The sequence below is a fragment of the Dothidotthia symphoricarpi genome (assembly GCF_010015815.1).
Source record: "Dothidotthia symphoricarpi CBS 119687 unplaced genomic scaffold P153scaffold_19, whole genome shotgun sequence".
Lineage (NCBI taxonomy): Eukaryota > Fungi > Ascomycota > Dothideomycetes > Pleosporales > Dothidotthiaceae > Dothidotthia > Dothidotthia symphoricarpi.
Window position 1 is genome coordinate 355,986 of NW_022985026.1, and position 26,330 is coordinate 382,315.

The window sequence follows — 26,330 nt, forward strand, 5'->3', positions numbered from 1 at the left end:
TCTTACTATATTACGTCTATCTACTTAAACTAGAGGCATAATTACGCTATAAACCTAAAAGAAAAAAAAAATAATAACTAAACTTAACGTTAACTAATAGCTACTTAGGTAAATAAATAAATATCTATATAAGTATATTAATTAGGTAGTTATTAAATAACTAGCTACTTAATATACTAATACAGATAAATATTTAAGAGCCTAGGTAGCTATTAGTTAAAGTTTAGTTTAGTTATAAACCTTAGATTATATTAGAAATTATAGCTAAATTATAAAAACCTTAAAATTAATTAGTAATTCTAAATATATAACTAAGGTAGCTTTAGTAGAATTGTAGGTAATAATAGTTTTTATAAATAAGCTAGTATATTAATATCTTTTATACCTTAAAAGTTAAAACCTTTATTTATCTTTTTTATCTTTCTTTATAACTGTAAATATAGCTAACTAATAATATAACTCTATTAGCGCAGCTTAGATATTCTTATACTATATTTTATAGTAAGCTAATAAGTAAAGCATTAAAGCAATAAATTTTTAGTATTAGTATAATACTTTAAGTATCTCTAGTAAAAGCTTTAAGAACTTAGTTAGGTAGTAAAAGAAAATAAAGGGTACTACTTAGTATAATAAAAATACCTTCTATATAAAAAATAAAAATATCTTATAGCGCCTTAAGCTTAATAAATAACTTAGAGTATAGCTTTATAAAGTTAAAGTTTAGCTTCTTCTTATATAAGTCTATAAAACTAATAAAGCTTTCTTTAATACCTAGCTTTTTTAACTTAATAAGCTTACTAATAAGTAGTATAATAATACTACTTTAACTAAAAATAAAAGCTACTTTAAGTAAGCTTTTATAGATTTTAGGTATACTACCTAGAAAAAAAGAATTATAGTAGTAATCTAGAAGGTATAATACCTTTTTGTAGGGCTATATAGTTAATATAGAATAAGGATAAAGCTAGAAGTAGTAGTAATAGCAACAGTAATAGTAATAGTAATAGTAATAGTAATAAGAAGTATAGAGCTACTTATAACTAGATTAAACTTTAGCTACTATAGTTAGTATAAATAATAAAGACTAATAAACAATTAAAACGCGTATATAAAAACATAATAGTAACGTAATATATTAATCCCTGTCCTCTAGGGATAAAAACTAGTAATAAATCTTAAAGAAGCTATAGTACTAGAGAGCTAGTTAGCCTTTTTAGGAAAAAATAAAAGACAAAACTAGTAAATTACTAAAGCGGTTTAATAAAAGTTCTTTTAATAAACTAGAATAATACTAAAAGCTCTAGTAATAGTAAAGAATTATAGAAGAAATAGTTATTTTAGTAATAATACTACTAAAAACTATTAGTATTAGTGTAATATATACTCTTACTACGGCTAAAATTATAAGTAGTAAGAAAATAAATAAAAAATTAAAAAGTAATAAGAGAGTAAGTTTTAAAGAAAAGATTAACTATATAAATATAGCTAAAAGAAATAAAAATAGTAAAAGGCTAACTAGTTTAGAGCTAGTAGAAATTTAAAGGTATTTATTATATATATACTAAGAAACTTAAAAGAACACTAGTAAAGTTTATTCCTTATTAATATTTATAGCCTAAAAACTACTTTATTACTTTTTAAAATACTTATTATACTTACTATTACTAATAGCTATAAATTCCTAAAAGGTAGTATACTTAGAGATTAAAAAACTAAGCTATCTTAATTAGATTTATAAAGATACTTAGAAAAGCTAATAATAGAAGTTTAAAGACTACTACTAGAAGAAATAAAAGCTAGAATACTAGTATAATAGCTATAATAGAGTAAGAAATTAGTTTTAATAAGTAAGTAGCTTAGTATTTAGAGTATAAAAACCTTTTTTAAGGTCTTAGTAATAAAGTAGGTTTTGTTATAAATAGTTAAAGCCTAAATAACTTCTAAATAAGCAAAAAAGAAAATTATAAAATATAAAGCTTTTAATACTATTAAAAAGACTTACTAAGTTTATAAGGCCTTAGTTTTACTTATAAAAGCTAGCTTATTTTAAGCCTAGTTTATTAGATATTTTATTAAGTAGACCTTTAGTAACTAAGTTAAAAGTTTAATTATTCTACTATTTCTATAAACTAAAGGTAAGCTTATAAGCCTATTTTTAGGCTTTTTATAAATTTTAATTAAAGCTTTTATTTAAGTTCTTAAGCTAATTAAAGAACTAGAAGTTTATTTTATTTATATATAAAGTATATAAATATTAATAATAGTAAGCTTAAGCTTAAGCTGAAAAATATTTTATAGAAGTATTAGCTAAAAACTAAAAAAGAAAAGAAATTCTAATAAGCTTATAATATAGTAAGTAATTTTCCTTTAGTAAAGTAATAGTATTAAGTAGCTTTACTCTATTTAAAGTAGTAAACTTTACTATAAGTAACAAGGTATATTATATATTTATATAAGAAAAAATAGTAGAGCTTAGTAATAACAGAGGTATTATCTATAAAAGTTAAGTAGTAAGTAGGCTATAAAGTAGATATCTATTTAAATAATATTAAAAACAAAGTAAAAGAGTTAGTAGAATATAAACAAGATACTTACTTTAGGTTTATTAGTATACTACTTAAATATAGATATAGTAGTATTAGTAGAAAGCTTAGCTTTAGCTTTAATAAAATTTACTTTTAAGGTTTTTATCTTAGCCTTTTTTATTTTATACTTAAAGAGTATAAAGTTTAGTAGTAGACTTCTTACTATTAAGAGAAGCACTTAGATAAGTAATTATTATATTAATAAGAAAAAATAGAATAGGAGGTAGGAAGGTAGGTAGCTAGAAAAGTAAATAAGCTAAAGCTAAAAATATATTTAAATATAGGTAAAGGCATAGTATTAAAGTATTATATAATATTATAGTAGAGTTAAAATCTAAAAAATTTTACTAAAAAGATAGCTTATATAATAGGCTAGGCTTAGTAAATCTTTAGTAAGTAAAGCCTTAGAGCTTAGTAAGCCTAACTACTAATACTTATTCTACTACCTATAAATTAGAAATACTTAGTATACTACTAAAAAGACTATAAGTAGATTAAAACTAGTACTATAGATTCTTAGTAAATTTATCTAATTTTTACTAGTAGCTACTTTTAGAGTTAGCTTATTATAAGTAATAATAATAGTAATAGTAATAGTAATAGTAATAGAAAGTAGAAAAATAATAATCTAGAAGAAGATTAAACTTAAGCTAATATAGTTAGTATTAATATATAATAATTACTAACAAGTAATTAAAATACGCATTATAAAATATAATAGTTATATTACTTATTAATTTCTTTTTTCTAGATAATATTATAGTTTTCTACTTATATAAGTCTTTTAGTTTATAAATACTAGCTTACTTCTTAAATTTAGTACCTACTAAGGTTTTCTATTAAAGCTTATAATTACTTTATAAAGCTTATTAAAGTAGTATATACTTTTCTTATTAGTTACTCTAGATTAATATTGTTCTTATACTAGTAACTTATAAAAAGTTTAAAATTTATACCTAATACTAGTAATAGCTTAATATATTTAATACTAAAGTTAGTTTTTAGTATACCTATTAAACTATTTTATAAGCTGTTTTAAGCTTAACTTTTATTTTAATTTAAAATATAAGGCTTTAGAGAGTATATTATAATACTATACTACTTTTAAGCCTTTTCTAAGAGATTCTAGAGCCTAAAGTAACTATTTTAATATGCTCTATATAGTATTTAGAATAATTCTATAATTTATTCTTTATCGAGTAGTAATTAATATAATAAACTACTAAAACCTTTTATTTCTAGGTTTTTTTTTCTCTTTTTAATATTATTTAGGTTTTTATAGTATAATAAAATCTTTTTCTTAACTTCTTAAGTGTTTTATATAAATAATAAGTACTTAATATTTAGCTTTCTTGTAGTAATAGAAGTACTAGCTTAGAATAGTATTATAATTATATTAATATTATTATTATCTTTACTTAACTTAATTCTACTAACTTATATTATAATATATTAAAGATTAGATTTATATATATCCTTCTTAGTAATTAGCTCTAATTCTAAAGTCTATAAAATATAGCACTTTAAGTTATTTCTATTAGCTAAAATCTATAAGTTCTAGAAACTAAATTCTAGAATATAATATATCTTTTATTTAGCTTAAAGTACTATAAGATATTTTTATCTTTTAACAAGAAAGTATTACTTTTAGACTAATTATTACTTTTTTTTATTTTAATTTATTACTCTACTAAGTCTTTTAAGATCTTACTAGTATTATATAAAGACCTATACTTATACTATTAATTACTTACCTAAATCTTTTACTTTTTCTTTAAATCTAAGATATCTTATTAAAAATACCTGCAATACTAATAATATTATATTAATAGTAAGTTAGATTTATAGTTACTAGGAAAGAAGTATAAAAATTTAATTACTTAAAGCATTAAGAATAAATATATATAAACTTATAGTAAAAAGCTATAATTACTTAAAACCTTACTAAAGCTAATTAAGTTATATATTTATAATTATTAATTTATCTAAGAGTCTTTTAAACTGCTATAGTTTATAATAAACTTCTAAGCTTATAAGTAAACTAAACGTTAATATATAGCTACCTAGGCTCTTTAATATATATCTATACTAGTATATGTAGTAGAACATTACTAAATAATTAGTAACTTACTTTTTTATATTATTATTATATACCTTGTTTAATATTTACTATCTAATAAGCGTCTAGGTATTAGATTTTAAACTAAGTAATTATACTATAGTCTTACTATATTATATCTATCTGCTTATATAATAAGTATAGATACGCTATAAGTCTAAATTAATAAGATGTATATAAATGCAGTAAAGGGTATACTGCTAGGAGCCATAACGGTAGTAACGACTACGGCAGAGAGATAGCTAGGCGTTGCGTGTCTATAGAGAGCTTCTTTAAAGGTGTATTTGCAATTACTTTACAGAGAACTAACATAAGGAAGGGGGATGCAGCGAGCTAGCTAGATATTAGAAACAGGCTTGTAAAGCCGCTGTAAAGGATTTCTCCTGCACTAAATGGTGTGTTATAAGAAAGAAGCAGGCTATAACAGCGCAGAGCTTCTACGTGGAAGTAGGCAAAGGCGTGCTTCAAGTTGTCTAAATCTCCTTTCACAACATGACCACTGTCACCCTTCAAGAGCTGCCACCGTGTGATTGTTTGTAATTTATGTGCGCTATGGCCTCATAACGAGGAGGGCTTTTGGTCGCCTTCTCTGTTGGGCTTTTTGAGAAGCTTTGCTAGCGAGGTCAGTCAAGGGAGACGCGTTTACGCAAGACTCCTAATCCAAGTCAACACGCTGGTTCAATTCAGATTGAGGAGTCAAACGATTCAATTATAGCCGCGAAATAGCGGCGGCTACATCTTACAAACAGCGTGGCCAGGCGCTGGTCTGCAGGTATGCGCGGTTAGCTGATGTTAGATGTCGCAGCTGCACTAAGGGTTGTGGCCACAACCCTGTAAAGGCGCTTAAAATTTTCAGATAACTGAGTCTCAGCCAATACATGAGAGAGCAGAAACTAGATCAAGCTAGCCATTCAGGTGTGCCCCATATTTTTCAAGTTCGGCTACGAGTATCATATAGCGAAGGATTCTCAGCAAGTAATAAGGCACAAGGCTGAGGCACAAGCTCTTGCAGATGGCAACCAGGGTAACATCACACGGACATTGCAATTGAGCGATTGAATGCTCCATGCAATCTATATCGCAACTCACGTTTCCTTCTATCGCCGTTGCACATCTTTCCTTACGTCTCATCATGTCTCTCCATCTCTTTTTCGCTATATTACACATCGCCAGCGCGGCCGGCTACTGTTACAGCCGCAACGGCACCACCCTTCTCAACCCGGCCTTTCAACCATGCAACAATGCAACAACACATTCTGCATGCTGTATGACGAACCACAGCGGCGCTGGAGACGTCGGCATCGCAGACGATGTGTGCCTGGAGAACGGTCTTTGTCAGAACTATGCGGTATATAATGGGGAAAATGAGGGCCAGCCAGTCTGGGCAAGACAGGGCTGTACAGACCCGTTGTGGAACAGTCCATACTGTCTTGGGGACGTGTGCAATAAGCCAGAGGTATATCGCCGTATGCTTCACATGAGGATGTCGCTAATGAGACGATACAGTACGCCGATCAATGGGGTAATGTGGGCGTGTGGAATTGTGGAGGGAAAAAATGGTGTTGTGGGGAGAAAACCTGTTGTGATGGAAATAATATCTTTGAACTCGCGGCAACTGTGGGTCCGACATCGACTATTCTCTCAGCGACGTCCTTTGCCTCAGCCTCAACATTGTCAACCTCAAAGCCTACGACATCCCCTTCCTCAGAGGGAAGCGGTCCATCGAGAGTCCTCAGTACAGGCGCAAAAGCCGGCATCGGGGCTGGTGTAGCAGCCTTTGTGATCGTGGCGGCCGCAGTCGCATTGCTACTATTCAGGTCGAGGAAGTCCAACGGACGAAAAGATAGCCCCTCAGACGGAAGCACGCTGCACACGGATGTACTACAGGAGCAAAAGCATCAGGGACATGTCTACGGATATGAGCTGTACTCAGAGCATGGCTTCGGGGAGTTGAGCGAACGTGAACGTGCGGAATTAGCGGCAGATAATGCGCCTCAGGAGTTAGAGGCTAGAAGTGGAAATGTACATTGAGTTGCTGAGGTAACTCCACGGTGAGAGCCAATGCGAGGCCAATTCGTCTGTATTGCGAGGCGGTAACTAACAACCACGTATTGTTCCAGCTACCTCTCGATCCCAACACCTACTATGTACATAAAGTGTAACTCGTTTTTTACAGTTCTCTAGTACTCACACCCGCAGCTTAAACACAATTACAGAAGCTTCTTCTAAAGTCTATAGAGTTGCCTCTGGCTTGATAGCGCTGATGACATCGCTACCCTTGACTTAATTAGAATGGTAGGAGCTTTGTTGAAAGCCGGTTCTTACACAGTTACTATAAACGCAGAGATTTAGCAGGACTTGTTTACAAAAAGCCACATGTGTAACACGCAATCGAACTACCTCGCTCCCTACGACTTCCAGCTGTCGAGTCCAGTTCCCTGAATCATTTGAGAATCCTGTTTCTAATTAGCCTTTACTCCAAACACAGGAAAGTATGATCTCAGGTCGAACTCACCATAACTTCCAGTGGCACGGCCACAGCCGTAGTGCCCTGTCTAACTATCTCCGCGTATTCTCCACACCAGAACTTCCCAGATTTGTTCTTCTCGATCTCATCGACGACTGCTCGGCAGTACTCCATAGTTTCCATCCTAGGCATACCATCACCTCCCTTTGCCCTGCTAATGATAGTATTTTCTACACCTCTATAAAGTGATCCTTCTGGCAGCCTGAGGTCGTCAAAATAGGTTTGACCAGACGATTTCACACCACCAGTTACTACCGTTAGAACTGTCACACCAAAGGGGGCAAGCTCCAGACGAAGAGTATCAGCCACGACCTCGATGGCGCGCTTCGATGAGGCATAGAGACCTTCCAAAGTCAGAACCCGATTTGTATGACGACAAGGAAGACGTACCCATCCACGGTGTATTAACGTAGCCAGAGATTGATGTGATAAAAGATACCTGTCCCTTGGCCTATATTGCAGGATAATTTAGTGCATACTTTACTAAAGGCATCAAGCTAGCTATTACCTTGATGAGCAACGGCGCAAATGCCTGGGTGACCGCGAGCGGGCCGAAGTAGTTTGATTCGAATAGATCGCGGACAACATCAAGTTCCACGTCCAAAACTGGCATGAAGTGATTCCTCCCAGCATTGTTGAATAGATGGTCGAGCTTACCACGCGTGGCCTTTGAGACTCTTTCTACAGCAGCCTTGATGTCGGCTGGCTTAGTGATGTCGAGCTCTACGGGGGTGACATTGTGTAGTCCTTCCAGCCATGTCATCTTGGCGGGGTTTCGAGCTGTAGCGAAAACATGATATCCACGCTCATGAAACACCTGGCCAAGTATACTGCCAATACCATTGTCGCTGCAGCCTGTGATGAGGATGTTTTTCAAGACCATTTTGGGCAGTAGTACTCGACTCAGAAATAAAGATTGTTTGAAGTCAGTTCAAAGTGAATGCGGGTGGAACTTCATATATTTATAGAACAAGTCTTTGTCAATCAAGGCAAGTTTCGATGGGGCAAATGACTGCGTTCACGGTAGATCTATCACCGAGCTAATATATTAGCGCTGACTGTTGTCTACTCCACGTAAGCAGCGGCCCACTCAACAGACAATCTCATTACATTTGATAGGGAGTAATATTGAATGATTCTGCGAAGGCGCAGGTAGTGTGCAGCAGGTTCAAATAGGCGGCTGACATGCATATATACAGGTAAGGATAACCAGGATTACAATAGTTGACACTTGCTTCCACCATGCCGTCTTCGTCACAAAAGTGAACTTCACGGCCCTCCGACATGAACTGGATTCTTGAACCGGGCCACCATCATCTTAGTACGGATATTCAGAAATATATAGTTCTTGCCCATATATCTAGACATCGCCAAGCTGATGAGATAACAACACATCAGTTATTATGTTCGTGACTAAGCTGCTACAAGGAAATAGTGATCAATACGACAGGTGTTTATAACTAATTACTAGCAGAGGTCATATTCGACTTGCCATTCTATAATGTCCTGTCTCTCAAGTACTTCGAATACTTCTCAATACACACATTAAACATTAACGTCACCTACACTCTTCCCACTTCCCAAGGCCTCCGCTTTATGCCTTATAGACACCCAATCTGTGGGAACAGGCTCACTGTCGATCTTTGTCTTATCAGAACCAGTATCCTCGGACCGGGCGTCATCGATATACGTCCCAGGAATAAAAGATGTGGTGGTATCACCGTGTTCGCCTTTGTGTCCGGAAGCGATTTCGTCATCCGATTGATTTTTCGACGCGTCGAGTATATGACCACTGCCCAAACCCTCCGACTCGGCTTCTTCTTGTATTCCATCGCTGATCAGCCGCTGCTTCGATGGTGGAGAGGCAGGATCAGAAGAATTGTTGCCGTGTTTATCCCAAGTCTCCATCGTACGGATCGGCGCAGTTGAGCTACGGGTCAACCCTTTGGCACCTTCAAACCTATCGATGCTCTTTCTTGCTCTAGCACTGTCCACACTGTTCTTGTTCTTTGCGAACTGCTCTTCCGCAGGTGCAACGGGCATTGTCATGGCCTCGTGCACCGTTCCTCCGTCATGTTGCTGAAAAGACTTGCTCTTCCTTGGTACATGCTGGCCTTCTTTCTTCTCGCCTCTACCCAAAAGAGACCCCATGACGCCCGTCCTGTTGTTGGTTTTGTCTTGCGCAATAGCTTCTTGCAGAGCCTTCCACCTCTCATTGATATTACGCTCCACATCCTCTTGCACTTCCACTTCGTCTGAGCCTTGTTTCTTCGCCTCTCGCATTCTCGCAACACGGCTTCCAGGCTCGAGGGCCTGCAATTCGACTTGTCCTTGTGCGATACGGGCCCGACGGATGAAAGATGTGGGTTGGTACTTTTTCATGTACTCAGCATCCAAACCCTTCATGGTGTATGCAAATGGCCCAAAGATAGCAGCGATATCTTTGAGGACGAATCCACCAATACCGAGACCTACGCCATTCAACGCACCGAGCATACCGCCTTGTTTCGCGCCGCGGATGGGTTGAGTGACAATTCCAGATACGCCGTCCATGACACCATAAAGAAGTTCATCGCGACCCGCGCGCATACCAGAATGAAACCCTGTGACTCGAGGAGGACGGCGGACAGTTTCATCGCCGTAGAGGCGGGGTGCGTTGTGGAAGCCTTGCGTAAGAGCAAGCGTAAGATTCATGGGGAGACGAGCTATGGCATGACCTGTTTTCCTGAAACCGAAAGCTGCTTCATGGGCCAGTTCCTCGCGGAGTTCTTCATCAGGTTCTGAAATTGTTGACAGTGTTGATTCCCCTCGTTCAGGTTTTGGTCGTTTGTTATCGCCCTTCTTGTCACTGGCGCTATCTTTTGTCTTGCTTTTTGAGGTGTTGTCTTTTGAGGTACTGGATGCGTCGTTGTGTGTACTGTGTGTCGCATTGGGTAAATCGGCGTTTGCCTTTGCTAAAGTGGCATCCTTGTGCTGTTGACGCTTCTGTATCCTGCGCTTCTTCTCCCAGATCCTCTCCCTCTTCTTGATGCTCTTGCCCATTTCCACAGGTACACCACCCACGCCTGTCACTGCATCTGTCAGCGTTCCAACTAGGCTACCCCATAAACCCGTGACAGGCTCTCCAGGGCCACCAAAGTCATTCCATTCGTAATGACGTATGAGCCGTAGTTCGCTCCACTTGAGCTTCTTCTTTTCTACAAGGATCTCGGCTGCCAGTGCAGAAAGCTTGACGTTAGTATTCTTGAGTTTCCAAGCGGCGGCGCGATTGTCGAGAAAATCACAGCGCATGCTTGCCTCACCGGTCAACGGTAACGATCTGTGGAAAGAGCGTACAGCATTCATAGCGCCGTCACCTTCAGCCTCGATGTTGTCTGCAATCTTCTTCACGTTCGTTTTGGCTTCCTCCGTGAGACACTGCTTGATACCTTTCGCCAAACACTCAGCGTCAAGTTTCTTGTATGGTATGCACTCATGAGCGCCTGCTTTGGCTTTGGAGACCATAGCTCCCCAAAATGGCTGGTCGCCGAAAAAAGGAACAATCATGGTCGGCTTGGCGCACTTAAGGCCAATGGCCGTTGTTCCAGCGCCTCCGTGATGTATCACAGCGCTGCAACGTGGGAACAGCCAGTCGTGTGGAATGTTATCCAGCATGAAGATGTTGTCAGGACAATCCGCATTCGACCCGAAGCCACCCCACCCTTTAGACACGAGCGCGCGCACACCAGCCAGTTCGACTGCCTCAAAGATGAGCTTGGTAAAGGCATCAGGATCGTCGACTACGATCGATCCAAACCCGATGTACACTGGGGGCTCGCCCTTGTCCAGAAAAGCGGTCAGGTCATCTGGTGGCGTAAAACTCGAGGCGAGGTCTAGGAAAGTAAAGCCAGAGATGTCAATTTCTGGCCCCCAATCCTTTGGCTTTGGAACAAGACCTGGCGACCACATGTACGTGTATGGCACTTTGAGTCGGTACAGCTGCCCAGGTGCCCATAGCGTGCTAACCTCCTCTAGGTGAAGATCTCTAGTCCGGAAGCGGTTGATAAGATCCCCCAGGCCTTGCCAGGTCATCATATCGACGAGTGGATAGGATATAAAGTTACTGTACGTAGGCTCGACATTACTGGACTTGATGTTTGCCAGCGGATGTGGGAACTGCACAGTGGGTGTATATGGAAATCTATCTCGCGTCAGTTGCCATTGGACTAGGGTAACTATCGGAGCGCTGCGTACGTAAACATCATGTGCAAGGGAATGCCTAATTTCTCCGCAATATGAGGTGGTGCGAAGCTCGGTGGATTGGCGATGATAGCGTCTGCTACAAACGGGGCCTTGTCTCCCACTAGGGGAAGGTCAGCGAGAGTTGAATAGTTGGAAGGCCAGCCAACTTACACATTTTTGCATTTGTGCTGTCCGTGTCATCGTCGGTGCAATTGATACACGCGCGCCACATGCCCTGGAACATTTCGTACATTTGCGCCCTGCGACGACCAATCTCGCCGTCTTTGATGGTGTCCATGTTGGGTATCAGGCCAGGATTCTTGACCATGAAGGCCATCAACTCGGCGGGATTGCCATTGATGCTGAAGAATTCCAGACCGGCATCCTTCTCGACGAAGTCCTTGAAGGCCGGGTGGGTGGCAATGCGGACGCGGTGCCCGTAGTCGTTCTGCAGAATCTTGCCGATGCGGATGAAGGGCTGTATGTCTCCTCGGGAGCCAATGATGATGATGACGACGTTGAGATGGATGCGTCGTGCGGGATCGTTTTCCATTTCGTCGTCCTCGGGCGCAATCTTGGCGGCTCCAGCGGCGTGCTCGTTGATCCTCCGGACAGTCTGGTCCTCGTCGCCCGCCGTGTGCTTCTTCAGGACGGCGCCCAGGGCCTTTGCAATGTAGCCATTGCCATCTTCCTCGAGGATGCTGAGCTTCAGACGGCCGTCTGCCTTGGAAACCCGTCCCTTGGTCTTGAAGTGCTCGTTGCCGGCTTTGAGGCGCGAGAAGGGGTTCGGGGGCCGTCGCGCGCGTCGTTCCTGCCGTGTTGTGGCCTCGTCGCGCGTTGTGCTCCGGGTGGGAAAGGGCGTGTCGTCATCCGAGGACGAGGACGAGGACGAGGACGAGTCGGAGTCTGATTCGGAAGCGGACGAGTAGGGGTCGAAGCTCATGGTCGACCGCTCCAGCTGGACCTGGTCCTTGGCGCGATGGTGCTGCTTCTGCTGGAGCCTCCCGAGCAGCGAGTGCTTGGTCGAGGGCTTTGGCCGCTCGGATGCCGACCGCCACTGGGCAGGGCGATGTGTTGTGGAGGCGCGCTGCGTAGGCGCGTGCGGGCTCGTGTCTTGGGCCATACTCGCGGTGGCGGCGCGCTGGGCTGGTGTTGAGTTGACGCTCTCGCCGGCGGGGAAGTGCTGCTCGCGGATGACGGCTCCTACCGGCGTGACCCGCTCCTGGCTGTGGTCGGCCATTGTCGCGTGCCAAGGCAGATGGCGGTGCCGTGTTTCGAGGGCGGCGCACTGTGTTGCTGGGTCGTGCTGGACCGGCGATCTCGCGACGATGGCAACGGCAATGACGGAGGGATGATGGCAAGAAACACCAGCGGACGAGCCAAGGGGATGGCCACGCGACCAGGCCTTCCAAGACGACGAAGCGGGCAAAGCCGTCGTGGCAGAGGGCGAGTGAGTCAATGTTGTGCTGTTTGCAGGCGACAATGGCGTCATACGCTGTGTGTCCAGGCACACTTTTAGCTTCCGCGCCGCTCCATCCTGGCAGACGCACATGCATGGATCGACTCTGTGCATGTCCTCCTCCAATGGCAGCGAGCCATGCCACGCACCGTCAGCTCTGGCTGCCACTATGCCTCCCCACACCCATCCGCACGAGGCCTGAGCCCTTCCCTGTTGGTGATCACCGTCGCCGTGTCTAGCTGCTGGGGCCATCCTGGATGCGACCAGTTCAGACGGCGATCCGGAGCATCCGACCTTTATGCACAGTGCACGACGAAATCAATGACATGCAGTAGACCTTCAAGCCTACTGAGAAGTCTGTTTCCAGAATAACCATCACATCCACTGGCCACTGCCACGCTATCGTCCCAATCCCATTCCATACCACACTGCCTTTGCAATGTCCTGCGCCCACCCTGCCCATCCCCTGCCAATCTGCACCAGGTTGAGCAACTTGACAATGTTCCTGTCAAACGCATCCACGTCCTCCCAGTCCTCTGCATATGGCTCAAACACAGCCGTCTCAATGCTGCCAGCCGTCTCGGGCGTCACAAGCTCCCACTCGCCCGTTTCATTCTGCCTGACATGCATCTTCGGCCCAATAACAAGGCTCCTTCCCAGTATCCTCGAGTCGGCAACGAACCGCGTCCCTGCCTCTACGACATCCTCCACCTGTCCCAGCCCACCACCCGCAAGAACAAGACGTGCTGGAAAGGTGACAATGGGCGTGTCGATAAAGTACGGGCAGAGCAAGTTTACCCGTACACCCTGCAAACTGCTTGTGGCTCTCAAGCTCCTAAACAGACCCAATACGGCATGTTTCGCAGCTGCGTACTGTGGCTGCAAGGCTATCGGGGCCAGGCTGGCCACAGAGCCCAGCAATAGCAGATGTCGGTCTCGCGGCGACGTGGAAGATGGCTTCGCGTCGATATTGCACGCTTTGGATCCAGGGTTCTTGGGTAGCCAAAAGTAGGCAAGGTGCGTCGTATAGAGGACGCCAGTCAGATTCACATCTACGATTTTGAAGTTCGGTGGCGGGGGCTCTGCGGCATCGAGCTTGTGGCCCTCTTGCATCACGTCTGGCCCTGCGATGCCTGCATTTGCAACGACACAGTCCAGTCCGCCATGTGGACTCAGTCGAACGGCTTCCTTGAAGAGGTTGACCTGTGATTGCCAGTTCGTGACGTCGCAGTGCACGAAATGTGCTTTGTTGTTCCCCGTCAGCTCGCGGTTGACCTCACGACACAGGGCGTCGCCCTTCTTAATGTCTATGTCGCCGATGATTACTGTCGCGCCATGTTTTGCCCAATGCTGTACAAAGCCGGCGCCGAAGCCACTGGCGCCGCCAGTGATGAGAATCACTTTTCCATTAACCCAGCTTGCGTCGTAAGGCGTCGTGACATCTATGGGAGGGGATTGACGAATGGTGGAAACCATGCTCTGGGGTTTATAAGCGGCCATCGAGCGGTTGGCGGTAGTTGATTGTTGATGTTTCTTGTCTGATCTCAAGACTGGACGGTTCGGTTGTGAAGTTGACGGCTTTTAGGTACTTCTACCAAAGGTGCGTGATGACGAGGTCTGATCTACAGAAGCTGAAGGAGCCGAGGCACGGTTGCCCTAGGGCCTAACTCTGCTGCAGAGATCGTCAGATACTACAGATCTAGCAGCACGGCTAATTATTGAACTAGAAACAATGATCAATGCATGCAGTAGTGGGGGACAACAAAAAGGCGACGTGGGGTCAAGACAGCAAGAGTGAGTGGGGCAGCTGGAGCTGGAGCTGCAGCTTGGGCTGGAGCTTTGTCGCTTGCGCTGTAACCTTTTCAACTTTTTCTTGTCACTGATATGGTAACTTCGTTTCCAATTACGCAAACAGCGTAACCAACAAATCTTGCCATCACGCGCATACAAATCGGACATCCCAACCATGGACACCGAGCCGCCCACCGCCTTCGATGTTGTACCTACGCACCTCGTAGCGACTCTCTTCTACAAAGCCCCCACACCCGATGTCGTCCCCGCCTCCCCTAACGAATTGAGCAATGGCACCGCTCCCACGGGAAAACTTGAAGAGCAACCTCTCGAGCCGAGTCACGTCAGCCAAAGCTGTCTGTCCGACTTCTTCGTTACGCTCACAAACATCATCTCTGGATTGCAGCAAGAGACAATACAGAGCCGGAAGCTGCAAAGCAGAAAGTTATGCAGAGTGGTCGAAACCACCTTTCCACTCCCAAGCACATCAACCCTCAATCTTGACACATTGCGACGACATGAGGCCGTAAGCCAGTTCGAGAAGAAGTGGAGTGTCGAATGTGTCTTCCAGGCAGACACCATATATCGGCGACACAAAAGACTTGCTGTCTTCGACATGGACTCGACGCTCATCCAGCAGGAGGTCATTGACGAAATTGCCTCGCTCATTGGCGTCGAAAAGGAGGTTTCTGCTATCACAGCCGCGGCCATGAATGGCGAACTCGATTTTGAAGCGAGCCTTCGTGCACGGTGCAGATTACTCAAGGGTGTTCCGAGCAGCGTCTTCGAGACACTGAAACCACGCATCACACTCAACCCAGGTGTAAACGATCTCATCGTAGCCCTGAAACGCCTGGGATTCAAGACTGCCGTTCTCTCTGGTGGCTTCACACCTCTTACAGGCTGGATGGGTGCCCGGCTTGGTTTAGACTACGCTTTCGCCAACCATCTTGTCGTATCCGCAGACGGGCAACACCTGACGGGTGAGCTGACCGGCGAAATTGTGCACGCAGAGAAAAAACGACAACATGTACTCGAGATCGCAAGCCAAGAGGAAATTCTTCTAGAACAAGTAATTTGCATCGGCGACGGTGCCAACGATCTGCCCATGATGGGCGTCGCGGGACTGGGCGTCGCCTTTCACGCGAAACCCAAGGTGCAACTGCAAGCACCGGCAAGGCTGAATAGCAAGAGCATGATGGACGTGCTCTATCTTTTTGGCGTGACAGAAGCGGAGCAGGAAATGTTGTTACGATAGCGTGACATGGCGCATCGGATGATCATGGGTGTGCGCACAAGATGTATTTGTCAGATACTCTCTCAGTGTCCCGTTTACCCAGTGTCGTGCTCTGCATTTCTAATATCTTCCGCTCGTCTTCAAGAATTGAAGAAAAAAACTTGATATACTTTCAGGCTCACAATCGAGTGTAAAAGTCAAAGAATGCTCCCTTGATTCTAGCACAAAAACGCAACAAACTTAGGAAATCAGATACTGCAAAGAGCTTCGATTGAGTGTATACCTATCAGATTCGAGGGACACAGCTTACACGCAGTTTTATGTGTAGCTTTCACGCAGTTGCGCGCTTCTGCTGCGCGCGGCTTGCCCCGTCTATTAAACTTAACCGAGAACCAGGACGTACGAGATCCTTGGCATAGCATGACGTGAGGCGAACAAATTCGTCTTCTTCTCCCCACACACTATATCAATCCATGTCATCAAACAACACAGAATTCTGAAAGACATGGCTTCAGTACCGATAGAGAGAACACTCAAGGTTTTGATAACTGGCGGAGCTCGAGGGATCGGCCGTGGATTATTCCGACATTTTCTGGTTACTGGACACGATGTCATGATACTCGATTCTAACTTGGAAGAGCTGGAACACGTCAAATCTCAAGCTCAGAAGTGGCCAGGCGCGCAGAAGGGCAATTTGCATGCGCTTCGATGTGACCTTAGCAAGCGGGACGAGATCAGATCCGCTGTGGATACGGTCACTAAGACGTTCGATGGCAAACTCGATGTTCTGATCAATAACGCGTTTCCGACCGCAATAGCCTTATCACACGATCGAGCAATGGAAGCAAAAGATGACGATATCGAGAAAGAGTGGGATCTGCAAATCGCCATCGGCCTCACAGCACCTTTTGTTCTTGGTCGTCTGTGCGTCCCACTTCTCACAGCTGGAAACTCGACAGCCGAATCTCCAGGCTGTATCATCAATATTTCCTCAACACGAGCCTATCAGTCCGAGTCCAACCACGAAGCCTACTCTGCCTCCAAGGCTGGCCTGCTTGGACTTACACAATCCATGTCCGTATCTTTGGGACATCGCCATCATATTCGGGTCAACGCCATTATCCCAGGATGGATCCACGTCGTGAATGAGAACAAAGCCGGGGATGAGCAAGACATTGCTTGGAAAGAAGGACTTAGCAAGGAAGACATGGAATGGCACCCTGCAGGCAGGGTTGGTAAGGCAAGTGACATTGCCAGGGCTGTGGATTATTTGGTTGGTAGCGAGTTTGTGACAGGCCAAGAGGTGGTAGTCGATGGGGGAGTCGGTAGAAAGATGGTGTACCCAGAGTAGGGCGCCTCTCGGTTAATCAAAATACCAGGAACTAAGGTGTAGCGTAATCACGCAACCGCTTGACAAATACAACTGTTTTGAGTGTAGAGATCTTATGCCTAGGTTTTTAACTGTATACGCCTTGTGTACACATTTCCAAATGTTACTAGTGTAGTTTTGCAGCTTGTAGGAGCCACAAAGAATGCAGTTTACTTCCCAGTTTTACAGTTGACCGAAAGGGCGCATCGGAGGCAGTCGAATGCTGGTCTCGGCCACAAAACTGTCGGATATTTGCTACGGCAGACAGACCTTGATCAACTAGGCATGCACGCATCTCCCAGTTCACGACAAGAGAAGATGTAAGGACTGAGACTGTGCCACATTGGGCTAGCAAGGATGCATACCGTTAGATTTTGAAGGAACGGAAGACATAATTTCGGCAACCTCGTTGCGGGAAACATTCCGCAAATGCCTGTCACCGCCTGACCTTCTTCACTCAACTCATTTTTGGTCTCTAGTTTGATGTGTTTCATGTCTTACTCGAAAGAGTATGCAATTTCCTGGCTGGATGGCGTACCGTGTGGCGATCATACAACCCTCGTTTTAAGGCGCCACACTACTTGCCATCTACCCGCGCGCAAGGTATCAAGCAACAATCCATTGTTCCACCAGCGCAGATGTAGCACCCAAACTTGCACAAATTTCTTGATGAACAAGGCTCGGATCAACAATATGGACCACACAGTACATGCGAGATGGCTGGGTAAAAGGAAGCGCAACGGATTTTCATCTCCGAGCATGTGTCATCAAAGCTTTGCATCCGTCAAATACAAGCGGAACTGGGGGAATCTGACATACACGCGGTAGACCAGCATCGCATGCACAGCGAAGAGTTGCTCAAAGCACTTTACGTCTCCGACATAGACAAGAATGATAGCAGAACGTTCGTAAGAAGTCCCCACGATTGCTCCAAAACAATCAACGCCTACGTCTCGATAGATTCGCGGATTCGTAGGTTTGAAGAGGTCATCGAAGAATGGCTCAAACCCCTGCATCCTGGGAGCGGTTGACCGTTTGGCCGTTTGGTCGTTTGATCGATTCACGTACTTGTGTCCACCAATCATGTTTTCGCCTGTGGTCGAAGACATCTCGTTTCGGGCTTGAGCACCGTCTCACTCATCTGTCCGCATATCGTTCGACATCCAACATGCAGGACAAGAGATTGCAGCGATCCAAGCATGCGGATACTAGTCCGAAATGATGTTGACAGCATTAGCGCGCTCCTGGTCATAATCTGGGTATAATAAGAACTTTTGCCCTTCGAAGTCACAAAAAGTAACACACCTGTGCTGGACACTCATTCATTCCCAATTTACACACTCATTTTTTGTTTTCAGTCACTCTTTTTTCAGTCATTCTTTACCAAAATGAAGACCGTCGCTATTCTCGCAGGCATCACTGCCATTGCGAATGCCCATGCTACTTTCCAGCAACTCTGGAAGAACGGAGAGGATCTCGAGAGCACCTGCGCGCGTCTGCCCTCTTCAAACAGCCCTATTGAGGACTACACGAGCACCGCTCTGCAATGTGAGCACTTTTGAAGAGACAGGCATTGCCAATACTGACATATACCAAGGTAACGTCAACCCGGCTGCTGCCAGCGGGAAATGCGCATTCGAGGCAGGAGACACTGTGACAGTCGAGATGCACCAGCACGATACCCGTAGCTGCACCGAGGAGGGTCTTGGAGGCGCCCATTGGGGTCCTGTTCTCGCTTATATGAGTAAGGTTGAGGATGCCGCCGCCGCCGACGGATCAAGCGAGTTCTTCAAAGTTTATCAAAACGGCTGGAAAAAGAACGCGGCGGCTTCCCAGGGCGACAACGACTATTGGGGAACCAAGGACCTCAACTACAACTGTAAGTAAAGTCGGTCACCGGATCTGGTCCGCATCTCTAACTCCTTTTTAGGCGGCAAGCTCGACTTTGTCATCCCCTCCGATCTCGCCCCAGGTGACTACCTTCTACGTGCTGAGGCTATCGCTCTTCACGCTGCTAGTACCAGTGGTGGTGCTCAGCACTACGTGACGTGCTACCAACTTACTGTGACCGGTAGTGGTTCGGCCACACCAGCTGGTGTCACCTTTCCCGAGGCTTATACCAAGACCGGCCCTGGGCTTGGGTTCTCCATCCACGCTGATTTGAGCAGCTACCCCATGCCTGGCCCTGATCTAATCTCTTCTGGAACTGAGGCTGTTCCTCAACTCCTTACCTTCGGCGAGATCACCGGTGTTCCTGCCGCTACCGGTGGCGCCTCCAAGTCTGCTGCTTCAACCTCTGCTACCAAAGCCGCCGTCTCTACTGCCGCGCCGGTCTCGTTTTCCGCTACGCCCATCGTATCTTCCACAGCCTCAGCAGCCTCTTCTGCCGCGCCTATCTCCTCCGTTGCGCCTGCACAGATCTCCAGCACAACCGCCGAAGCCGAAACGACCCCTGCTCCCGCTACGTCCGAGACCCCTTCGGCCACGTCCGCGGTTGAGTCGGAGGTTCTAACCAGTTCTTACGCTGCGGAGGTGTCTAGCGTCGTCTTTTCATCCGTTGTCAAGCCCAGCGCTATCTACACTTTCGCCAACAGCTCTCTTCCCGCGTCTACCCCGGCCTCAGCTCTTGTGACTGCACCAAGTACTCTCGTCACCTCCGCTAAGCCTGTTCAAACTTCAGTCGCCGCCACCGGCCCCATTAAGATCTACTACCAGTGCGGCGGACTCGACTTCAAGGGCGCCAACACCTGCGAGGAGGGTCTTGAGTGCAAGGAGTGGAACCCCTACTACTCGCAGTGCGTGAAGCCCGAAGCTACCCAAGCTGGTCCCTCCAAGGGCCCTATGCCATCCTCCGCAACTCTTAGCGCGACCGCAACCGCAACCGCTGCCGTCACACCTATCGTTTCAGCCGAACCTACCGTTGTTGCGCCAGTTGACGTTAAATCGAGTGCTACTGCTCAAGCTAGTGCTACCGCTACCGCGACCACTCCTTCCACGCCAGAGTCGTCTCAGGCACCTGCTGAGGATGAGGAGTACTCTCTGGAGTCCTTCATCGCGTGGCTTGAGGAGCAAGACCAGCCTACTTCTGCGTCCAGCACAAAGGCCCGCCGCCATGCCCGTGCTTTCCGTGTTTAGATCACGGTCGGGATGGCTGTTCGTCTTCTTCTATGTAGAGATACAAGTGGCCTTTTGCAGCCACTTGTAAGCATGTGTCTCCTCGAGGGAGACTTTCGATTCTTGTAGCGATCCACTTTGAATGATATTTTTTTGATGCACAAAGTGTCTGAATCTTGTCGTGACGTTCTTGGTACAATCTATTTTGCAAACATTCCCCTATATCAGCCTTCTACTTCTGTTTTGATATTCATTGACCGGATACTGTGAAATAACATGTGAATGCCTGAAACATCAAGGACAGCTTGAACACCGGCTAGATTTATCAGGACCTGCCATGTGTTTGATGTTCTTCGTACCATAACAAAGTTTTGTCAAACAATTCCTCCCACCTCACATCACGTACAGCTATGCTTTGCACTAGGTCAGGTACATCAGCTCGATGATTGGTTGATTGTGCAAATGCTCGACAAAGATTCCTTCCTCATCAGGTCTAGATCAGCCGGAACTCCCCACAAACTTGGTGGCACACCTCGTGACTACTTTATCTCGTCGAAACACGTTACATCTTATACACTTTGCGAACCTCACCGCTCATATTGCAGTCTATCATCTCATTTACATCGTATCGCGACGATGGTTTCTACGCGTCAGCATCCCCAGGGCAATTTCCCAGTGTCTGCGCCCTCGCCTGTGAAGAAAAGCTCTCGCACATCCACCGCATCGCCAGCACCCAGCTCACCAACCATTGGTTTGTCGTCGTCTTCAGAATCGCTTGCCAGACGCGCAGTCTCCAGCACGGCGACTGCGATTTCTGATACCGTAACTGTAGCCTCCAAAGCTGTCGATGTTGCTGCTCCTCCCTCGTCATCTGAGATCGACGAGTCTGCATGGTGCCACACTGCCTCCAACATCACTATCGTTTGGCTTACTGTTTCCATCCCGCTAGTCATTTGGGATTCGCTGTACATATTCCTGCGCCCCCACACCATGGCTGGCGGGAAGCTTCAATGGCCGATTTGGAAACCGTACGAAATATACGCAAAAATTGATCACGTGTATGGGTGGCCAGGGTGGGAAAGTGGTGATGGTTTTGGCGGCGCGCAGGCTGCACTCAATGCCATTGAGTGCATTTTGTATGGTCTGTACGTTATGATCATCTACAACCACAGTCTTCCCGCGGCCGCCGGAACTGGGTTTCAGGCGGGCAAGGGTATCGGCACGTGGCTTGCGGGTGGGAGGAAGGTGCGTGGTAAGACGGGTAACCGCGCGCTAATTATTGGATTTGCAGCTGCCGTCATGACCCTGAGCAAGACCGTGCTGTATTGTGAGTGCAAATTTTGCGAGGTTGATACGAAGGGATAAGCTGACATGGTTAGACTTCAACGAGTATTTCTCTGGCTTTCACAGTATCGGACACAATGACTGGCTGACCATATTTTTCTTTTACGTGATCATGAAGTATGTTACCCATCGGTCTGCCCATTTATCTCGACCGCAAATTGATAAGCTGTTGCTGACATGCAATCAGCGGACTATGGTTCTGGCTATCAGCGTACATGACCGTCGTCTTCGGTTCTGATATCCTTCGGGCTCTCGACATCGCATCCGAAAGAACCTCTAGAAAGGAAAATTAGCCTCAATATATTTCAACTGATCAACACAAGTATCAGTCGCTTATCTGAGAAGGCATTAGTACACACTTTAATCACATCCCACCTCGTCTAGCTAGCACTACTGGGAACCGAGCACATGTAGCAAAATGGCAGGGCGTGCTTCCACCAAGCTGGATGCTCTCACAGCTTCAGAATTGATTCCTCTTGTCGACACTAAGGCTTCGGCAGGCCGCGAAATATCTTGCTTAAGCTGGTCGTCCTTCTCATTGTACTCTTCCAAGACAAGTCAAGAGTCGTTGACAGTTGTAACGAAGTTCGCAAACCAGTATATTTGTTAAATGTGAGCAGTTGGCCAGTTCATGATGGTTCGTTGTGACGAGTTGAAGAGTAATAGGGTATGTGATGAGGTGCTAGAACTGGAGATAAGAGACATCTTTTGTAACTATGAAGAGTTACTACGCCCACAAACGCGTCGGGGGTACAACCAAGCAGTGGTAGAATACCTTACTTTTCCGTTTCATTATCACTTTTCGTAAACGTAGCTGTTAGGTCACTGTCTTTTTAAACTTTTCCATTCCATCTCTTCAGTAGCTTGTGAACATGTACACGTATCCATCTCGTCATCTGCGTTTCTCTTTACACAAGTGAATCCAGATTTACAAGTCATCAAGTCTCTGCCCATCCAACTCGTCACCTCACATGATACTACAGCCACCGCCACAACCCTTCCTACTCTTCTTTTTGTACAAGTCTTGACCCTCACCAACTCTCACCCTCCTCTCTTCGAGATCCTGCATATCCACTGCCCTCGCAAATGGGCCTTCATCCGTCTCCACCAATGCTTTCTTCCGCTCCATCTCATCCCTACCAAGCGTGAGAAACACAGTGCGCTTCGATGCCACAGAGACGTGGGTGATGTTACTTTGTCTCGAGACGCTCATGTGTTGCTCCAGACTGTTGATGGTGATTGGCTTACACGGCTGTGGGGCGTGATGGCGAGTCTCCATGTGCGTCTTGGACAACAAAGGCTTTGAGCGTGTCTTTCGAAGCGGTTCCGTCCGTTTCATCTCGTTCTGCGCAGTGGTGGAGATCTGAAGCGGTGCATATGCAAGTCGTTGCTGCTCGCGCGTCACAGGGGAGGGCGTATCAGGACATGAGAGCTCCTCAAGTGCCGAGGAATCCCGATGCGAAGGCAGATGAGAGGGTGTGCTGGACGGACGTTTGCGCGGAGAGCGCGAGCGTGACTTTTGCGGGGAAGTGCGGCCTAGTTTCACGCCGCCGCGTTGGAGACTGGGAGAGGTAGGGTATGTGGGAAAGTTGTCGTTCTCAGCATGTTCCACGTATATTGCAAAGAGCTCTTGATCGTTCCTCGCCGCAGAATCACCGTTCTCACTCATAGGTGGTGGCGGCGTATCACTCTCAGGCGCAGGAGTACCCTGATCTGCGAACCCGCGTTTGAGAGTTTCTTTCAAGCTATCCGGTGACGGTGTGACGGCGCGGACGGTCGAGCGCGTGCTATAAGAGGTTGGTGGGCGGACAGGAGATAACGATGCTACTGTGCGCGGGCGGAAGTGAGTCGACATGTTGGGCCGTCGTCTAAGTGACACTGTTTGGCGGGTAGAGGCAGAAGTCGATGCAGGTCTGAACCAAATATTTGGGCTTGAGAGTTACGTGATAAGGGCGCGATAAGAAAAGTCCGTGGGAAGCGAGGTGTCGAAAGTGAAAGTGAAGATAAGATCTCGCATGTACTTGTAAGTTATAACCCTCGTCATACGCCTATCTGTCAGGCTAGCTGTTGCTGGATATATCTGGTGATATATTCAAGATGCACGCTCGGGTTTCCAGACGTGAGATGAGTGGCAGATGCAATGTGTCACGAGAGTGCAGAATCATCATCGTGTGTACCCTTGAAAATGACCACTAGCCGTGCCCCGTCAAATCCAACGACACTCTGTGACAGCTAGTCAGTGACAGATACTAGATTTAAAAACAATGCCTCATTCATTTTGTATACCAATTATATGTTTGGTTGTCTGTCGAATGTGACAATACATGCACAAAATGGAAAATACACTACCACTCAACAGACACATTAGGAAGACATTGATGAAGAATACATACAGTATCCTTGCCAAGTTTCCAAGTACCCCCTATGGCTTCATAGAAGTCTCCTGTTCACATGACCATGCAACAGAAACAGCATCCTCGCCCGCCCTTTCCAGCAGTACCATCAAATGCCATGTCTGGGTATACACCCAAAATCTCTTCTTTGATATGCTCCACTTCCTGGCGCTTGTGTACGACATCCCTTCTGAGGTCATCTGTCGAACATTGTCCATGCAAGGTAGACCTCGCTTTTTCAGCATCCATGCGATCTCTCAAAGCGCGATTTTGGGCCGACTGGACATGTGCGCGGACTTCAGTACGGTTTTTTCGCTGTGACTGGAGGTCTTCGAGAGAACCCCATGGCGGTAATCTAGCTCCAGGCCGTACACTAGAGGAACACATAGAAAGTGGTGGTGTTGGGAGGTCAAAGTAATCATCAACGACGGGGCTACGAGCCTCCACATCATGTGAACGGTATAGAATAAGATGCGGAGGGGGCGGGGGCGGGCGGTCCGATGTTATAGGGGGTTGGTTAAATACGTATCCCAAATTTGCGTCTCTGGGCTGTGTGCAACCATATGCACGTGTCGTGTTTTGCGAATCTGCTGTACTATGTTGGTGGGTGAACAATTCCCTGGAAGAAGTACATGGTATTTGCTGTTCAATAGCCGTCGGGCGATGTGAAGCTGTGGGCGATTGTACGTGTCTGTGTGGCGGCGGGCTCACAGGTGTCGAGAATGACTTTGCATCGTCGAGGATTTCTGTCCGTTGCACAAACTTTGGCCGAACACTCTCGCACGATAGCGACGTATACCGAGATGGAATGATGTGACAGCTCTGTACGCTCGGCAGAAGACGTTCAGTGCTCGTACTGCCATGCTCTTTGTATTCTGTTGTTGACAGTTGCTGCTGCCATGTGTGTTCAACCTTATCACACGTAAGCCTATCCACATCAATCGCTCGGACTTTTTCGGTTTCTCCATCCGAGTTCTCGTCTGTTGGCAGCAGTGGCAGTGGATGAGGATTCATTCTTGGGTATGCCGTATGCTGCGAAATCGGTTGATTACGCACGGATTGTTGAGACAAAAGGATAAAGTCAAGCTTTAATTGTTGCATCTGTGGTCGAATCGACGTTCCGTCGTACATTAACTCTTGAGCAGAGACTACTAGATTGTTGCCGCGTGGAGTGACAGGTTGCACAGTGTGATATTGACTCCCGGTGATTGTATTTCCAGAAACAGGTGTACAATTGGCTAACCTGTTGTGGCTGTAGCTTTTCTTTTCCGTTTTGAGTTGCATGTGGATGTCATTGTGTTGCTCGAGATTTGACGCTGGGCCAAGGTCGGGTGCTATGTGCGGCGATTCTCGTGGAGACGACATAGAGTGTTCATGATAATCGAGGTCTTGGGAGTGATTCGGTATTGTACGTCGATGTGGTAGAATTCGTGACTCTAAACTCGTGATCCCAGTGGAAATATCAGGCATACAACTCGAGTGCTCTGACTGTCCCCCGAAGGCTTCGTGTTGAATGGATTTTGGAGTTGTCTCATGCCTGCTTTGTGCTCGTGAGAGCGGCTCAGAAACGCAATATGCCTGGTATAACTTTTGCCCTTGAGCAGCGTCTGACGGGAGTAAGACCTGCGAAAGTATGTCCATTGGAAAAGTGTGAGGCCTGGTATGATTGTTCTTCTCCCGTACGAAGAGAGAGGAAGACGGCGACAGTGATCGATATCCTGACCGAATTGACGACAGACGAACGACAATGGGGTTGTGATGTGAGCGGGCAGGTGGACGGTAAGAGCTATTTGATCCCAGCTACGGCGAGATATGGTACTCCTTGTGCCAGTGTTCTCGTTAGAACGAACCGAGAAACAAGCAAACAGTAGTTCGTTGTCGAGGGGACTGGCGTGGACTCAGTGAACGTTATCTCTTGGGCCGTGATTCCATTAGATTCACGACAGTAACTAGTCCGTGAAAGTGATAAAGCACATCCGTAATTTGTGGCACAATCAGTAGAATTACCCCTCCTGGCATGCGCTTTCACGCGCATCTTATGAGTGTCGGCAACTCCAAGATCACTCGTGCCGCCCCTCATCCCACAATTGCAAGGAACTTAAGACTATCATCACATTCGATTCCCCTCTCGTGTGCGCGAGCTCTACTGGTTCTCTGTTTGAGAGTAGTGT

The 26,330-nt window shown here is 45.5% G+C and overlaps 10 protein-coding genes across 10 annotated transcripts; 5 read left to right on the forward strand and 5 right to left on the reverse strand.

Annotated features, from left to right (window-relative positions):
- Nucleotides 1–5,649: 5,649 nt before the first annotated feature.
- On the forward strand, nt 5,650–6,906 carry P153DRAFT_399853 (uncharacterized protein). Its single transcript, XM_033671766.1, has 2 exons — nt 5,650–6,160; nt 6,211–6,906. The coding sequence occupies exons 1-2, from the start codon at nt 5,771–5,773 to the stop codon at nt 6,733–6,735; spliced, it is 915 nt and encodes a 304-aa protein (XP_033520101.1). The 5' UTR covers nt 5,650–5,770; the 3' UTR covers nt 6,736–6,906.
- P153DRAFT_369718 (NAD(P)-binding protein) lies at nt 6,803–8,204 on the reverse strand. Its single transcript, XM_033668845.1, has 4 exons — nt 7,740–8,204; nt 7,622–7,682; nt 7,220–7,575; nt 6,803–7,160 (listed from the first exon to the last, which is right to left on the reverse strand). Exons 1-4 carry the CDS (start codon nt 8,112–8,114, stop codon nt 7,113–7,115), a joined length of 840 nt encoding a protein of 279 aa, XP_033520102.1. The 5' UTR covers nt 8,115–8,204; the 3' UTR covers nt 6,803–7,112.
- A 572-nt stretch (nt 8,205–8,776) lies between these two features.
- On the reverse strand, nt 8,777–12,575 carry P153DRAFT_298842 (glycosyltransferase family 1 protein; the record flags this gene model as incomplete). The annotated part of the gene is made up of 3 exons (XM_033664238.1): nt 8,777–11,411; nt 11,465–11,573; nt 11,624–12,575. The coding sequence occupies 3 exons, from the start codon at nt 12,573–12,575 to the stop codon at nt 8,777–8,779; spliced, it is 3,696 nt and encodes a 1,231-aa protein (XP_033520103.1).
- A 735-nt stretch (nt 12,576–13,310) lies between these two features.
- Nucleotides 13,311–14,411, reverse strand: P153DRAFT_299392 (NAD(P)-binding protein; the record flags this gene model as incomplete). Its single annotated transcript, XM_033664274.1, has 1 exon — nt 13,311–14,411. The coding sequence occupies one exon, from the start codon at nt 14,409–14,411 to the stop codon at nt 13,311–13,313; it is 1,101 nt and encodes a 366-aa protein (XP_033520104.1).
- Nucleotides 14,412–14,877: 466 nt separating this feature from the next.
- On the forward strand, nt 14,878–15,960 carry P153DRAFT_360050 (phosphoserine phosphatase-like protein; the record flags this gene model as incomplete). The annotated part of the gene is made up of 1 exon (XM_033666899.1): nt 14,878–15,960. The coding sequence occupies one exon, from the start codon at nt 14,878–14,880 to the stop codon at nt 15,958–15,960; it is 1,083 nt and encodes a 360-aa protein (XP_033520105.1).
- A 242-nt stretch (nt 15,961–16,202) lies between these two features.
- Nucleotides 16,203–17,296, forward strand: P153DRAFT_91783 (short-chain dehydrogenase/reductase-like protein SDR). Its single transcript, XM_033673492.1, has one exon. The coding sequence runs from the start codon at nt 16,445–16,447 to the stop codon at nt 17,288–17,290; it is 846 nt and encodes a 281-aa protein (XP_033520106.1). The 5' UTR covers nt 16,203–16,444; the 3' UTR covers nt 17,291–17,296.
- A 1,122-nt stretch (nt 17,297–18,418) lies between these two features.
- Nucleotides 18,419–20,615, forward strand: P153DRAFT_347696 (carbohydrate-binding module family 1 protein). Its single transcript, XM_033666180.1, has 3 exons — nt 18,419–18,856; nt 18,906–19,187; nt 19,239–20,615. Exons 1-3 carry the CDS (start codon nt 18,697–18,699, stop codon nt 20,441–20,443), a joined length of 1,647 nt encoding a protein of 548 aa, XP_033520107.1. The 5' UTR covers nt 18,419–18,696; the 3' UTR covers nt 20,444–20,615.
- A 443-nt stretch (nt 20,616–21,058) lies between these two features.
- P153DRAFT_298823 (uncharacterized protein) lies at nt 21,059–22,059 on the forward strand (the record flags this gene model as incomplete). The annotated part of the gene is made up of 3 exons (XM_033664237.1): nt 21,059–21,749; nt 21,802–21,883; nt 21,954–22,059. 3 exons carry the CDS (start codon nt 21,059–21,061, stop codon nt 22,057–22,059), a joined length of 879 nt encoding a protein of 292 aa, XP_033520108.1.
- Nucleotides 22,060–22,733: 674 nt separating this feature from the next.
- Nucleotides 22,734–23,621, reverse strand: P153DRAFT_360054 (uncharacterized protein; the record flags this gene model as incomplete). Its single annotated transcript, XM_033666900.1, has 1 exon — nt 22,734–23,621. One exon carries the CDS (start codon nt 23,619–23,621, stop codon nt 22,734–22,736), a length of 888 nt encoding a protein of 295 aa, XP_033520109.1.
- Nucleotides 23,622–23,911: 290 nt separating this feature from the next.
- Nucleotides 23,912–26,147, reverse strand: P153DRAFT_408568 (uncharacterized protein; the record flags this gene model as incomplete). The annotated part of the gene is made up of 3 exons (XM_033672058.1): nt 24,267–26,147; nt 24,160–24,188; nt 23,912–23,989 (listed from the first exon to the last, which is right to left on the reverse strand). Exons 1-3 carry the CDS (start codon nt 25,798–25,800, stop codon nt 23,912–23,914), a joined length of 1,641 nt encoding a protein of 546 aa, XP_033520110.1. The 5' UTR covers nt 25,801–26,147.
- Between the last annotated feature and the right edge of the window lie 183 nt (nt 26,148–26,330).